The sequence below is a fragment of the Dama dama genome, chromosome 12 (assembly GCF_033118175.1).
Source record: "Dama dama isolate Ldn47 chromosome 12, ASM3311817v1, whole genome shotgun sequence".
NCBI lineage: Eukaryota > Metazoa > Chordata > Mammalia > Artiodactyla > Cervidae > Dama > Dama dama.
Genome location: NC_083692.1, coordinates 50,694,371 through 50,711,783, shown reverse-complemented (window position 1 = coordinate 50,711,783; position 17,413 = coordinate 50,694,371). Strand labels below are relative to the sequence as shown.

Sequence of the window (17,413 nt, the reverse complement as noted above, 5' to 3'; positions counted from 1 at the left end):
AAAGTAAAGTGTTTTTCCATTGATCAAGATTTCTAATGTTATAGTTTTTTTTTTATTATTTTCTTAATAGTTTATCTTGCTGGATAAGTAGCTTAGTAGTCCTCCCACCCCCTTTATTTTGCTAGGTGATAGTCGAGAAGCATATGACAAAATGAGTTTGTAGATAAATGTCATATCATTTAAAATGCAAATGTCTTGGATTCAGCTTCAGTCTATGATTAAAGTCAACTAATTAGTGCTAATCTACAACTTAGAAATTGAAAAAAAAAACTGATGTTTAGAATTTTTTTTTTAGTTGTGTTTGTGTATATTCATAGTAACTTTTAATTGTTAGTATCTGAGAAAGTTATACATTATGGTTAATAAAAGAGAAAGCCATACAAAGTCAGAAAATAAAAGCTAGACCTTTGTTTTGTTTTGTTTTAGTGAAAAAATTTTAAATGGTAAATTAAACTTCATAGACCCCTCCTACTTCCCACCTCTTATCATTTGATGTTTTGTGACTATTAAAAACCAAAACTACTTTCTTTTTTATTATTTTCTTTCCCTAAAGAAGTATCATTGATGAGATACTGTCACAAACTTCCAATATCTTGAAAAGAATTAGTGGTATACTTCGAAAATTTTTACACTCTTCTATTTTGAAAATGTATTTCTAAAACCCAGTTGTGGTAAGGAAGCCAAGATGCTCATGCAGAATATATTAGGTGGGAGAGAACTTTTTTTTAATGACAATTAGAGCAGAAATTCAAAATATACTTTAATGTCTTTATTTTGAAAGTATGTATTTTATACTTGTATTTTAACAAAGAGCTGTTAAATGTATGTATTTTAACAAAGAGCTACTTGTCTCTTTCTAAGTTTATTTCGCCGTCATTTATTCAATGACTATTGCATACATACCAGGCTCTGTGCTAGGTGTTGGGAATTTGATTGTCGGCAAGACAGATGTTCCATATTTCATTGTTTTTATGTATATATATATATATATATAATATATATTTACTAAGTTCTAGTTGTTCACATTTACATTGATATATTTCATGTGAAAATTAATTTCTCTGGTAAATTTGTATTTAGGTTTTTTTCAATACATAAGAATGGCTTTTTAAAGAAGAATGAATTTAACATTCATGTGCAAATTGAATTTTTTAAGAGTTTGTTGCTTTCATTAATAGGTGAAGAAGGAAGTTTTAGCCATGGGTCTGTTATTGATGGAAGATTTGAAGGATTCATTCAGACTCATGGTGGCACCTTTTATGTTGAGCCAGCAGAGAGATATATTAAAGACCGAACTCTGCCATTTCACTCTGTCATTTATCATGAAGATGATATTAGTAAGTACTTAATTTTGCAAAAGCATATAAATAGTTAAAACTATGTGGAGACAAATGAAATCTGAGCTGTTTTCTTTCCTAAGCTATTAACCAGGCTAGAAAGTAGGTTCACAACCAAAATCTCAGTTAAATGATAGATTTATATAGTGAGATAATATCATTGTCGGTCTCTGCCTCCACTTTGTTGACATGATACTACCAATTGTATTTGAACTATGAATCAGCCAACTCTGATTGAACTGGAAATTCTATATTCTGATGTTATCTAGTCATTTAATGCTGTAACACCTGTATGCGTATGCATGTGTATGGCCTACCGAAGCACCATCTTCTTACGTAAATTTCAGTGTGGATATTTGCATAGCATTTAAAGAATATTTTAGATGTTTTTGTAATTTCTAAGCCTTTTGAATATTTTTGGGATCTTGAATTGATGACTTGCGCTGGGTAAAACTTCAGATTTATTGTTACAGATTTTATACTTGACCATAGTCTTTATATGATGGTAATTTGTTGGGAAAGTTCTTTTTCTGTGTTTTAAGAGAGTAGAAAATGTATTTGGACTTGACCTTTTCATTCTAACATTGTCTGTATATCCATAATCATTAAATCATGAGAATGCTGAAATGAAATGACCCAGAAATACATTCCTCTAATTCACATGCCTCTTGAATACTCATATTTTATTTTTGACTGTAATAAGACTAGTCTCTCAGTTTTTGCCTATTTTCCTTATCTGGCAGGTTCCAAGCTTCATTTTCTATTATGCATATAGAAATTTGTTGTCAGTAATTTTGTTCTCACCCCTGGTAATGTACGGGAAAGTCTTAATCATGTTGACTTTTTGCTCTGTCAGCTTTGACAGTTTCTATACTGAAGTCTGTCATCTCTAATGCTCGATTACTATAGAAAATAGCATAATTGCTCTAGATGGAACACATTTATGGTTTTACTACTACCTGATAAATCATAAATTTGTTGTTAATACTGCTTATCCACATTTTTGCTCATCCCTATTTGATTTCTGTTCCAATTCCCTTCTTGATATTTCAGATTCTCCTCAAACTCCAATCTACAGTCTTCCTTCACAAGCTGGAGTATGGATTCCTTTACCTTCCTTTCTTTTTGCCAACAGGATCATCATCTACTTGATTTGTATGATACTTTTGAATTTTCTTAGTAATTTAGTTGTTTTGCAGGTTTACCTCCCCTGTCAGGGTGTGTAAGTTCTTCAACTACAGTTTCTGTTTTTTTGTTTTTCTCCTTTAACATCTCACATATCATTTACCTCTGGAGGACTTTTCTTCACTGATACTTAATAAAGTCCTGCAACATTTTCCCTAGAAAGTATTCTCAAAATCGAACAAGACCTTTGGGGAAATAAAGGAGAGGAAGAGAGTGATTGACAGATTTTGAATTCATGGTTTCCTTCTTATCATATTGTAATCAAGCAGTTCTTCTCCTTCTATTTCCTATAAGTATCCTCTACTGTGTTTGTTTTGCCTTTTATGTGTGTACTACTTGTATGTAGTTTAAGCATGTCCTGCTCTTTTTTCAGAATTCTGTTTCTTCTTCATCATATAATTGCATTTTTCCACTTTGCATCTTTTAGTGATTTTCAGATATCTCCCTTTATTTCAACCTTTCTTTTTCCCCAAAGGTGATGAGTCAGCTTGGAGAATTGATGGCAGTGGATGCAACTTAGTGTTCAATTCCTTTTGGCATTTAACTTTACCATTGATTTCAGTGCTTAATTCTTAATTGTTTTAGTAAATATATATTCATGGTAAGGAGATCTTTTCACATTGTGTTTATTATTATATACCAGTAGTGGTATTAGAGCTTAAAAATAGTAATATTTAGGGTGATTTTGTTTGTAACTTTCTCTGGTAAATGGAAATGTCATGATGTGACGATGACAATATGGGAAGCATTGCCTTAAACAGACTTTTTAATGCTTGCAGATTTAAACTGTTACTTTCGAAAAACTAGCTGAAAATCTGTCAAATTAGCTATGAAAGGAAAGCATACACTTGTTAACTTTTTAGTTAAATAGTTGCTCTAAGTCTAGATTCTAGACCAAGGTTGATAGACTGTAAAAGGTTCAGATATTAAATATTTCATGTTTATTGGCCATATTAGTTCTATTGCAACTGAATTCTGCCATTGTTGTATGAAAACAGAGTAGAAAATATGTGAATGAATAAGAATGACTGTGTTCCAATAAAACTTTAGTTATTGACACTTAAGTTTGAATTTCATGAGATTTTTACATGACACAAAATATTATTCTTTTAATTTTTTCCCACCATTTGGAAATGTAAAATCCATCTTTAGCTTTCATGCCAAACAAAAGAACTCATCTATCTAGTAGGCTTTTGTTTGCCTACCTCTGTTCTAGAGGATGGATAGATAAATTTTATTTAAGTTAAAATATAGTTGATATACAACATTATATTAACTTCAGCTATATACATTATGAAATGATCACCATGATAAGCTAGTAACATCAGTCACTATACACAATTATTAGAGTATTACTGACTGTATTCTCTATGCTATGTATTATTTCCTTATGACTTCCTTATTTCATGACTGGACGTTTGAGCCTCTTAATCTCTTTGATCTATTCGCCCAGTCTCCTACTCTTCTTCCTGGCAACCACTGATTTGTTCTCTGTGTCTATAAGTCTGTTTTTGTTTTGTTTTATTCATTCATTTGCTTTGTTTTTTTAGTTTCTGTGTGTAAGTGAAATCACATGATACTTGTCTAGATTAAATTTACTTTTAATTGGCCCTTTAACCTCTCAGTGTAGAATACCTAAGGTTCTAATAACAGTAGAAGTACAAGTAGTTACTATTCTTTAATGTATACCCAGCACCATATGAAGTTCTTTGCCTGCATTATTTTAATCTTCACAATAACCCTATGAGGTATGTAGGCACACATGTTACCTCTACTTTACAGTTGAGGAAACGGAGCATAGAAACTTTATGTTGCTTGATTGTGGATGTTGTGTTCTTATCCCTGTGTCTTCTGCTTCATTCTTGTAAATGAAGCTGTAAATTCTCACTGCCCTTATTCCAAGGATTTCTGGGTCTTTTCTGAAATCTGTAAGCCTCCCTGAAATCACACATTTGCATTTATTGCTGCTTAGAGCCAAATTCTTTCCTTAACATATTTAGCAGTGGATGTTTTATTTCACAGCTAATTAAAAGGGAGACCGTGTCCCTTTATTATTTAATAATAATATTATTTTCATATAATTTACTTAAGTGCCAATAGTTTATTTTTACAACTAAAGTACAGTATGATTGTTTAGGTCATTGTCTATAGGCTTGAGTGAATTTGGTGTCCCTATATGTATTACTTTCAGCAGAAGTAAATTACAGGTGAGGCATGCCAGCTTTGGATAGGAATCCTGATGAGAATTTGGCTACCTTCCTCTTAATACTGTTCTTGTAGCTCTAGACCTGAATATGTGAAACTACCGTGGAATAAGATACTGCTCTTCTGGAGAACCTTAGGGAATGGCTTCTGAGGCCATTCCTGTATACAGGAACACAGAGCCAGTTTTCAGTGAAAATACTTAATAACTTCTAGATGCTTTGATATAATTTTCTTAAGTGCCAATAATTTGACATGAAGGTGATAACTACATGTAGTGACCAGCTTAAAATTCGCACTTGTTCAATTCTGTGCTTAGGTGGTTAAAAGGCACTGTCTTCTAGGACAAAGAGGTATGAACAGTTATGACAGGGTAAGAATACCATTTAGTTCTCTACCTCTTGGACCAGTTTATTTCAAAGAAACTGGAAAAAACATTGTCCTGTAAACTATGCTATACCATAAACTATACTGCTAATCTTACTAATATGAGTACTTTTAGGAATGTCTGTGTAAGTGCTTTGGAATTGGTTTGAATAGTGGTAAATAGTGGCTCTTTGTACCCTTTTGTGTACTACCTTTCTGAGAGGCAAAGGTCTAAGTAATTTTTCCATGCTGTACTTATAAAGAACTATTTTGCCTCTGAATTAAAAGGTATTTTAAGTAAATATTTGACGCTGCAGAGTAAGAGTCAAATTCTTTCACTTCAGATTATTGTCCTTTGGGTGGTATAGAGAAGCCCAGAGAGCTTGCATTGGCTTGTGCCTCATATGGCAGTAGGATACTTTTACTGTCAGCCTGTGTGCTAGCTGGGACTGTACTTGTAGCTTCATTATCTTGTGTTTCAATGAGAAGACTCATTATTCCTCGTTCTGAAAAATTGAGACTGTTGAATTTTACTTAATCATTTCAAGATGAATGACTCCTTCACGTAGAAGTCTCTATTTCTGAAACGTAAGGATATTGTTTTTAATTAACCTTAAAAAAACAATTTGTTCCATAATGTGTTTTGGAAGTTGTTGACATAAATGAGTTTTCTCATAGGCATTAAGACTTTCAACTCTTTTTGTGTTACTGTTAGTGAGAAGAAGGGACAAGGAATAGAAGAAAAAGAGGGAAGGAAGAATTGAATTGGAAAGTATTGATAATGACTAGCATTTTTCATATCTGATATATTGATTGATCGTGTTCATCTAGAGGTCACAGGAAATTCTGAGGATTTATCTTGAAATGTTTCTGTCTGTGCTTAAGGTCCAGTCTGGAGCTTAGAAATATGCTTATGTGTATTGAAGTTGTGACAGACAGTGGTAGACACTTAGAAAGATTAAGGAATGAAGTGTTCTGATTGATAATTCAGTCACAGAATGGCTCAACTGTGATGGGAAGTGCCCATGACTTTAGAACTTCCATAGTGTATACAAGTTTATTGTCAGTCTATAAACTTGCTTTACTTAGCATTGATCTTAAATACTTAATTTTATTAAGCACAGTGATAATATTTGAAAGAAGTATAAAAACTTAAAGGCATTGTTGACTCTTTTTGTTTTTTCCTGAGTTAATCTCTAGGGAAATATAATTTCTTCAAACAATCCACAGGCACAAATGAAGAAAAGTTGAGAAGTCTGTGAGAAATGATAGCTTTTTGAAAAATATTTAATTAGAAATGTGAGATATTTAATCGGGAACACATTTAAGGGGTTTGATTCTTTTTGCAGAATTTGGGGAAAATATGCCCAGCACTTTCATATTATTCAATCACAGTTTATTTTATGTATGTAATTAAGACTCAAGTTAAAGACATTTTAAATCAAGACATTTTTTGATTGGTTAGCATGTATATTTGTATACATATTTATTTAAAAACATAAATAGAAAATATTTTAGCTGCATAATGATCATTTCAGAAACATAGATTATTTAAAAATAACAAAGCTGTTACCTTATAAAACAACTTTAAAACTCACCCTAGAAAGTAAAATTATATTTGAAAATTTTGTTCTTTTTCTTCTGAGAAATATTACCTCACGATTTTGTTTTGCAGTGTTTTGTTATAGTTTTACAAAGAGATGGAATAAGAAATTTAGTTCATTGTACACCTGAATATTGTATTAAGGATGCAGTTTGAATATGTTCTCACTATACTGTTGTAGGTTTTGAGAGTTTGGAAAAAGTTTATAGATATTTGATTTGATAGTAAGAAGAAAGAAAGTTTTAAATTAAGACTTCATAACCATGTGTGTTTAAAAAATAAGGATTTTCTTTTGGGGGGCATTGTTTCTTCTTCATACCTCATCGGCAAGCTGTTTGTGAAAAAGAGTTTTTTGGAATAGACCGAAGATTGATGTATTGATAGTTCTGAATTTAATGGAATTCTGTAATTTTAGTACTGGTACAAAAGGCACTAGAATTACTTCTAAACTCTTAAGTTTTAAGATCATGGAAACTGAAGTCTGTGTGTGTGTAGGTGCATGCTCAGTTGTGTCTAACTCTTTGTGACCCTATGGACTGTAGCCCACCAGGCTCCTCTGTCCATGAAATTTTCCAGGCAAGAATATTGGAGTAGGTTGCCATTTCCTTCTCCAGGGGATCTTCCCAGCCCAGGGATCAAACCCACATCTCTTGCATCTCCTGCATTGGCAGGTGGATTCTTTACCACTGTGTCACCTTGGAAGTCCGAAACTGAAGCCTAAAGAGTCTTTTTAAACAGCTTGGGCAAGATATTTTCATGGCAAGGATCCATGTATCCTGACTTCCCTCCAGTACATTATTAGTTACATTGTACATTGTAAGTTAGGAGAGACTTGTTTAAAGGGGCTAAAGTCAAAGGACTTAATGACAGTAAAGACAGTTATTGTGAGGATTAAAAATATTAGGAGAAAGCTAAGGCTTTATTTTTGGTATCATTGATTTTGCAGAAGTATGGCTATGTTTGCTACTGGAAAATAGGGTAAGTTGACATTTCAGGTTCAACTTTTATGAGTGATGATTTATAGAAAAACTAATAGAAGTAGCATTAAAAGTGTGTATATGTTTATATTTCACATCTCTTCTAGCACAATTCAGTGCTTGATGTTTATGTTTAGTGACCTTGTAAGTGTGTCTAAAGACATAGGTCTGAGACTTGAGCCCTGTAAAGAACAGCTTTACATTGTGGTATCATATTTATTATAAACATGTAAAACTTCTGTTCATGGTTTATAAATTTGGAGATTAGATATCTTGGTAAGCAATCTTGTATCTTATGTTTATATTCAAATAGACTAGGAATTCATTGATTTGGATTTTCCTGCTTTCACCAACTGTAGAGTCTTGGATTTTGTTGGGGAAGGAAAAAACTTTCCCTGTGTTCCATTTTTGTTCTTCTAGCTGATCTAAGAATTTTAAAAGAAGAAGAAGATCGCATTTAATTATGTACGTACAAGGTCTCCATCAGGAAAATGAGACCCCAGAACAACTTAGGCAATTGAAGTTTATATGGCATTTCATAGGTGAAGAGGCTAAGGGTTTGGTATTTAAAAGGGGAGCAAAAAACTTACAGGAAGATGGGAGAGCAAATGTTGGGTAAACAGGTGTTTGCTGTGCCACGCAGGGACAATGGGACACAGAGAGGGCTTTGATCTCCAGGCCCTGCTGAGTTCTTCCTGCCACACCTACTCCATATTTTTTGTAGATCTCTGTGTTGATAGTGCTCTTCCTAGACCTGACCCTTTATCTAAATTCTTTCAGGCAGTTAAAGGGGAGGTAGAAAGAAAGATTTTTTTTCTTTCTACCTTCCTCTTTCTTAAAAATAATTGGCCTAAAATAATCTGTATGCCAAAGAAAGACATTTTGTAGTATGTTGTAAAACAAATGAACAGGAAATTAACAAGTGATACAGTGTTAATAACTAAGTACAGATTTTCTTCAAATTTCACAAAATTTTACACCAGTGTCCATTATTTGTTTTCATATTTTCTTCAAGACTCTGCATGGTATTTAATTGCATTGATCAGCTTCAGCTGCATGCAACAGATTCTGGTAAATTCTCTTTTCATTTTTATTCTATAGCAGGTATTTTCTAATTTTTCTTGTTATGGCTTCTTAAATACACCCATCATTTAATAGTAGAAATTTAATTTTCAGATACATGGGATTTTGTTTAAAGTATCTTGAATATTAATTTCTCATTTTGATACTAATTTCTCATTTAAATGTTTTCATCTCTGTAGTCACCCTCTGTGTTTTTTTCAGTCTAACTTTATTGAGGTTTTTGATGGCCCAGTTGAAGCACTTTCTTCGTAAATGTCACACGCACTTGAAAATATGTGGGTTATTTTCAAATATCTTTTGATACTGATTTATAATGTAATTCCACAGTGATAAGAGAAAGACTATGATTTCAATACCTTTAGACCCTGAAATTTTTGCACCTTGTTTTATGTCCCTCTGTATGTTCCAGTGTCTCCTAGTTTAAAATTAATGGGAACTTAAATAGAATTTGTATCCTACTGTTGTGTGAAATTTGTATAAATCTTAATTACATTCAATTGGTTCACAGAACTTTTCAGGTTTACTAAAAAGTAGAAGGATACTTCTACTTCTCTATATTCATTCTTTTAATTTTTGAGAGTTTGGTATTGAAATTCCAAATAAAGATCTTGGTTTATCCACTTAAAAAATAATTGTAATATTTACTGAAACTCTATATAACCTTGTTTTGTATTTTCCAAGTCTCCTATAAATATGTTATCATACTTTCGTAACTTACGAAAATAAAAATGAAAGCTAAAAAATACCAATGAAAGACATTTTCAGGTGTCAAATTTTGCTCCCTTACAGAATCATAGATTTAAAGATGACCTTGTAGATCAACAGTTAAAACTGTTTTTGAGTTTAATTCATTTACTTAAAATCACATAAGTTAGTGAGAGACAGGTTAGGGAAAAAGCATGGGAGGTAACATGTCAGAGAACTGAGGCATGGCATGTGTATGAGAAGGTAGTTTGAGGGGAAATCAGGATGATGTTTTAGAATAGCTTTGTGACCTTAGGCAAGTAAGGAACTTTCTTTTTCTGGGTCTCATTTTCTTCGTATTATAAAGTGAAGGTGTCACATTGTTAACATTCCTTATTTCTTCTAAAATTTGATAATTCCAAACTACTTTTTCTCCAAAGCTGGAAACATTCTTAGCTTTTCTGATTATGAAATGACTATATAAAATAGACATTTTTCCTTGTGACTTAATTAGAAGATGAAGTGTGTCAAATATAAATACCTTATATTTGTTTCTATTCCAATAAATATAGCCCTATCTTTTTTGAACATGAGGCTAGCCCTACCTTTTTAATGCCTGCATAGTATTTCATCGTTTCATTGATGAATATATTATTTATCAACTCATCAACTAAATGGACATTTAGATTGTTTACTCTTTTTTTTATTACTGCAGTACACATTTTTGTGCATAATTTTCCCCCTCAGCATGTTGTATATTACCAGGTGATGCTCTAAGAAAGTCATACAGATTTATACTTTTCTACCTAGAAACTTAACATTGATGTAATAATGTGTTAATGTAGTTTGCAGGCCTGTTTCTCTAATTGCTCCACAAAAGTGACATTAAAAAAATGTATATATAGGATGCAGTTGAAGCTTATACATTGTCTTTGGTTGTCTCATCTTTCTTTAAACAATTTTATTGAGGAAAAATTGACATAAACTGTTAATATGTAAAGTATACAGTTTGGTAATTTTAAACATATGTATTTATCTGTGAAACTGTCACCATAATCAAGAATAGTATAAATATTCATTGCCCCCAGTTGCTTCCTTCTCCTCAGTGTAGTCCTCCTTTTCTTCCCACCTCTCTTTCCTCAAGCACCAATCTGTAGGTGAATTTGGCATTATCTAGAATTTTATGTAAGTGCAATTATATGTTATATACTCCTTAAAACTGTCTTCTTAACTTAGCTCTAAAGAGGGGGCATTTTGGAAATTTAAGACTAGCCTTGTGGAAACAAGAGAGCAGAACGAATGCTCATCTTATGTTACTTACGTATAAATTCTCTCTTCGCCAAACCCACACTCATCCTTCAAAATATAATCCAAGTATAATGTCCTGGAAACCTTTTCTGGCCCCTTAGTTCTGGGTATCCTCTTTTTACTTCGATTGGTATATTGGTGAGTCCTCTGTATGTTTTGAGTTCAGTATTTACAGATCATTGGTCATATGATGACCTTTGAGAAGAGGCATGGAAGGAAAATTGCTGTTGGCTGGATGAGTAAATTCAACCATTATTTAATAAACTGTGGATGATTGCAGAGAGACTTAATATTTAGCAAGTAGATAATTAAATGGAATTCTTGTTTACATATCTGATATCCCAGCTAGACTGTAAGCTCTTTGATCGTATATATTGTGTCATTTATTCTTGTATTGCTTATGTTTGGTAAATAATAGTTTTTCCTTCCCATTATTAGTTTTGTAAATAAATTAGTAAAATTAGGAATAACATTGACATTTAATTAGGAAATTTATGTGCATACAGTATGGCCCTAATTTTGAATGTGCCCTATTTTATAGTCAATCTGTAAAGTAGTTAGAGATTTAGAACATAATGAGAGACAGTGCCTAGTTATTGCAGGTGGAATGAAGGTTAAAAGGATGTTGTTGGAGCCAACAATTTACAGATCTTTAGTTAGTTGATGACCTTTGAAAAGAGGTGTGGAAATCAGCTGCCGACTGAAAAATTAAATTTAGCAAATGTTTATTGACTTGGGAATATTGAGGAACCATTCAGACTTCTTTTTAAACCTTCAGGAATATTCTTAGTCAATAATTGAGCGTCACTATGTGATAAATTTTGTATCAGAAATGTTATCATCAAAGCACTAGTATGCCCTGGGGGACCCATAGGAATATGTAGGAAGATTCCCAGTGGAGGTGGCATTTAACTTGAACTTTGAAGATAGGGGTAGACTTTTGACTGCTGGAGATAAGAATCTGTGATAATAGGAGAAAGATAAATATTATTCTGGCTAGGACCATATTTACATTTAGCTGCTGCAGCTCAGGAACTTCAGAAAAGGAACTAGTCTCTTTGGCCTGGAGTCACCTGTTTTCTGTGTATAGGTTTATAGTGCTAAATCAAATAAATGGAGTTAACAGTCACTTTAAATCAGTATGATACAAGTTTTCATTCCGTTTCAGTTTTAAGATTTACAGGTTTAATGATAGCTTAATAGTTAATATTGTTTGAGTGTCTAATCTGTACAAGACACTTCTAGATATCTTGGATACAGTGATGAACAAGGCAGAGTTTCTGTCCTAATGCCCTCTAGAGTCTGCTGATCAGAATAATAGAGCAGCACATTTCCTATTGACCTGATACCCATGACTCCCCTGGCCCCCAACACCAGCCCATCTTAAAAACTATAGGTGGGAAGGGACTTGCCTGGACCAGCTCCAAGTTTCTGTTTCCTTGGAGATCAGTGTTGTGAGAGCATGTGGAAAAGGGGACCTCTTTAGCTTACTCTCCTTCCCAGGGACATTCATACTATACCTTTCTTTTCCTGGTCTCGCCACCCTCCCCAAACAGAGACTGGTTGTGAGAGATGGGGAAAGGGAGAAAAGGACCTCTGTCCACTGGAATTAGAAGGGGGAAGGATATTTGGGGGCTGCCTGACCCATTCTTCCATTCCTTCAAATTCACCATCTCTCCTTGAAAAGAAGAAGAAAGAAAAAACCTCCTCTTCTTTTTACTGTTTCAGTGAACCCTTGCTGTTTTTTGGCAACTTTGGGAATAAATGGCATTTTCATGGGAAAGGACCTCACCTATCTACCTTTCAGATACTAGCAAAGCAAGTTTTTGTACAGTAACTGTCTATGGAGCCACTCTCTTTTAAATTCATTGACTAGCATAAAAGTTGGGTCATTTGATTAAATTTAGTGATTCATAGTGTGTTATTGATACAGACAGAGTAAAGGGACAAATGATGACTAGATAGTTAATCCTGCCTAGAGGATTTTAAGTAGAAAAAAAATGAGAGATCCCTATAATTTAATGATTACTTAAGAAAGCAGGTTTGCTTAATGACAAAACCAAGCCAGCTTTCTTAGCAACAAAACCATGCAACAGAAGCATGGGACATGTCCCAAAACAATAAAATAGTGGTGGGATGAGACCCACATATTGATTGCCCAGTGAGCTCAGTAAGTTAATGGTCCCTAGGACATGCTGTTTGTACATATAAAAAACAATAATTTGTGGACTTAGCTTGACCATGTAGGGATAAGAAAATTCCCCTGCCCAACCTGGAGGAGAAACTAATGATGGAAACATGATGTCTACTCAAGAAAGACAAAGAAGTTTTCCACCCCCTTCCACTTTTCCTGATTATGAAACTAGCCCAGTAAGTACTCGAGACGTGGCATTTCTCCCTGCATGCTTGTAAGCCTCACAAGGGTCCTATTCTAATACATCACTTCTTATCTATCACTTTGCTCTCACTGAATTCTTCTCTGCACTGAGACATAAAGGACTATGGTACCAGAGCTCTTCGGAGCCCCTTGAAATGACACCAAACTGTTTCATTACTAGAGAAATTATACCAAGTTTTGATTGTTAGAATTATCTCAGAGTTAAGGCTTAGGATTCTGCAGTAAAATTCCTAACCTGGCAGTCACATTGAGGGAGGGATGGCTTGCTAGGAGTAGTGAGGATGTTAAGTCTACTGTAGTTAGTATCTAGTGAGAAGTGGGTGTTTTATGTGTGACTCTGTTGGGGCAGATGATCTGAACTGTAAATATTTCCCCTTCCTGAAGTGGATGATTGAGAGTTAATTAGAGCTATTTCCTGCTTGAGGTGGTATCACAATATATGTATTATTTATATCTGTGCCTCCTACAACAAAGCAAAAGCAAGAGGTTGGCATGCAAAGGAACTGGAAGAAAGGCCTTAGATTTAAAGCTGATCTTTGTTTTAAATAGGCTGAATATTCTACACCAATGACTCATTCTTTGTGAAAGAATATGCTGTTTGGCCTTTTCAGGGGAACTACAGTGCATCCTATGATTTAGCATCTCAATGAGGGCTTATTCATTAGTCGAACAAAGGCTTTTTCTAGAAATGGGGATTATATTGTCAGTAATTTTAGAGGGAAATGTCATTGTCCCATTTTCATAGTTTATGTGGTGACCAGGGAAAATAGGCTCTTTTAGAAGTTTTGAAAGTATATGGGAAACATTTTATACTTGTTTCTTGTTTTTTCTATTGAGAGAGTATTGTGTTGACAGATTTTGAGGCATATATAATACTGTTTTGTGACTTTGGAATTTTTTTTTTTAATCCTGAATATCAGGCTTTCCAAAAGAATGTATATTTAAACTTCATGATATATAAAATACAATTTACAAAGAAATAAAACACTTTAGTTCTTTTAAATATACTAACTCTTGATGTTTGTAATGTTTTATATTGTGGTGTACTAAATATAAATAGTCTTATTTTTTATTTCCCTACACATTTATAAATAATAGAGTTTCAATACTTTGACAAAAATTTTTGAAGGTCATGGAATAGTTGTAATTTCCTCCGCTGATTATTAAGATGACTTTGCATAGTCTCAGCTTGCTTGGTCCGTTTTATTTCCTGTACTAATGTGGTAGGAGCCAACTCATTGGAAAAGGCCCTGATGCTGGGAAAGACTGAGGGCAGGAGGAGTAGGGGGTGGCAGAGGATGAGATGGCTGGATGGCATCACCGACTGAATGCACATGAGTTTGAGCAAACTCAGGGAGATCGTGAAGGACAGGGAACCCTGTCGTGCTGCAGTCCACATTGTCACAGAGAGTCAGACATGGCTTAGGGACTGAACAACTAATGCGGTAAAGTTAAACAATGAAATAGGATTGAGAAGGGTCTCTGGAAATGCCAGGTGGCATAAAGGAACTGCTTGAAGTTACAGATTATAATTTTTGAATGAGAACAATTATAGTTAGCATTTTCTTCTCCAGCTCCATTGAACTGGAGGGGTACAGGTAGAGAGTTGAATTTTTTTTTTTTTTTTTTTTTTTTTAGTAGAGAGTTGCATTTTAACAGGTTTTGTTTGAGAGTTGGGAAGTGGAGGTGGCAAGGGGGTTGAAGGTAAATGAATGGAGTAATTATAATAATAATTGACTCTGGGATTTAAGCTGAATAAAGAGAAAGAGAATATCCAGTGGTGGACAGGGTAGTAGCATTGGTGGATTGGAGGGTTTTCAAGATGTTGAAGGATTGCTGGAGTCTAAGGGGGAGTGTTCTGAAAAGAGGAGTGGTGGAAAGAAAGTAGGATGAGGAAATTGAGATTAAGAAGGGGTTTCAGTAATTAGTGTTGACAGGTTCAAAAGTATGACCATGTAAGTGAGAAACTGAGCTAGGAGAAGACCATTGGAGAAAAGGTAGTATGAGTGTATTTAAGGGTCATCAACCTGAATGTTGAAATCACTAGGAATTATGATGGAGTGGTGTCTGAGAGAGTGATGGTGAGTTAGGAGCTAAAAATAAGATAATAGAGGGGAGTAGTGATTTGGAGGCTGCAAAAACTTATAGTAAATTGAAGTATTTGGTGGTATAGTCTCATGACCATAAAAGCTGAACCCCAATGAAAATAGTGCTGATGGGCCCAAGGCAGAAAATGGTAGATAGTTGTGAGTGTTTAAGGAAGTGGGGGTCAGGGGAATGTCTTCCTATGAACAGGAAGAGTTCTAGGGTTTCCCTTGGTATTTGCTGGAATCCTGCTGATAGAGGTGAAGAGTGCTGCAGAATGATTCTCTTGACCCCTGTCATGATGGACCAGAGGAAGTGATTTTGTGGAACATTAAGGACTCCCTTGATTCCAGCCAAATGCAGCCTATTAGGAATGAGATAGGGGCAGGGCAATCTTACTTTTGAATCCAGGCTACCTTTTTACTGGGGAGTAGTAGCCTGCTATATGGATGGTTGTTCTACTGGCTTCCTGTCAACTCCTGCTGATATTATCTTATTGATGGTATGGTATTATACCAGTACTTGCCTGACTTCTGATCATGTGGAGGAGTGGTAGGGAAGAGATTGACTCTAATATCACCTGTATTTACGATGTCACAAATACATTCATGTGTATATATATATGTATATGTTTGCATATATAAATCAACTATGTATTTTATCAAGTAGATGAGATACCCAGTAGTTACTTGATTACCTTAATCCTAATGGTCACATGCCTAGCATCAGTACCAGTATGTTGATGATACAGAGTGCCAATGTGCTTAGTATTCAACATTATTAATATCTGGAAGATATAGTTTATTGGGATACTATATAATAGGGAATGCTGACTATATATAAATCAGACATATATATTGTTTGTTGACTTCCCTTATCATTGCATTAAAAATGATGTTGCAGTTGTTTAAGATAGGGATATTTTTGTTCCATTCCTCAGTTTTGTAAGATGTTTAGTTAAATGCTATACACATATAATTTGTTTATGTGTTGGCAAGGAAATTTTCTCTTCTAGAAGTACTTTGTAGCAGCTCTTTTATGCCTGTGTAGGAGGAGATTCAAAATACCTTTTATGGTATGCTTTGAATGAAAGGTAAATCCTAATATCTGTCATGATTATGTTATGATATTTGGCATTTCTTAAATTTGAATAAGATCAGGCATATCAACTGATTTCACTTTATTTTGAAGTGTTGGTTAAACTGGATTATATATGAAAACAAAAAATGTTGTTTTGACATATTTGTTTTGTGGGGGACTTATAACTAGATTCCTAATGAACCACAGCTTTTTGGTTTCTGAAACTGAAAATCTTGATTTAGTAAATTCTCTTAAAAAACTGTTTGAAAAATGATAATAGCACTTATTTCTCTAGACATGCAAAATGTTTAATCTGACTGTTGTAGAGTCTATGTAGGTATCAGTCTTCGACTTAACCATATGACTGATTTTTTGGGGGGCAAAAGTTGTATCTTGGGATAAATGAAAACTAGTTTGAGATGAAAATATGCAGGAAATAGTGGTAAATACTAATACTGCTAAACATTTTCTGATATGCTGGGCCAAAATTATTTTGATATTGACTGTGACAGGAAAACTGCTAAATTCCAGTGCAGCTCAGATATAGAATGAGTTTTTCTATTCTCCTTAACAAAACTTTTTACTGTGTATAAGGTGATGCTGCCTGCAGTACCAGATAGTCCCAAATTAAACGACAAAAGGCACTGAAACCCCATTTCTCACTACTGTAACAGTTTAATGTGAATATTCATCATCGGTCAGCTTTTTTTCAAGAAGTGACTCAGGAATCTAGGCTGCTTTAGTTGGTGCCAATTTTACCCTTGCCGTTCTCAGTTTGTCTGTTTCCAGCCATTCAGATTCGTCTGCGGTGCAGGAGACACAGGTTCGATCCCTGGGTTGGGAAGGTCCCCTTGAAAAAGAAATGGCTACCCACTCCAGTATTCTTGTCTGGGAAATCCCAGGGACGGAGGAGCCTGGCGGGCTACAGTTCATGGGGTCACAAGAGTCAGACACAACTTAATGATTAAACCACCACCTATGGGGTGATACTTTCAGGAACTTTGAATATCCTGGTATGGTACATTTTGACCTAATGGCTTTGGTACCCCTTAATGCCAAGTTGCTCAGTCGTGTCCAACTCTTTGCAACCCCATGGACTGTAGCC

General features: G+C 34.3%; 1 protein-coding gene across 1 annotated transcript in view; it reads left to right on the top strand.

Moving 5' to 3' along the window:
- ADAM10 (ADAM metallopeptidase domain 10) overlaps positions 1–17,413 on the top strand; it is a 136,850-nt gene that overhangs the window by 62,997 nt on the left and 56,440 nt on the right. Inside the window, exon 4 of the mRNA XM_061157255.1 lies at positions 1,179–1,337. Within this exon, the coding sequence (XP_061013238.1) occupies positions 1,179–1,337 (159 nt within the window). The remainder of the gene's footprint in view (positions 1–1,178; positions 1,338–17,413) is intronic.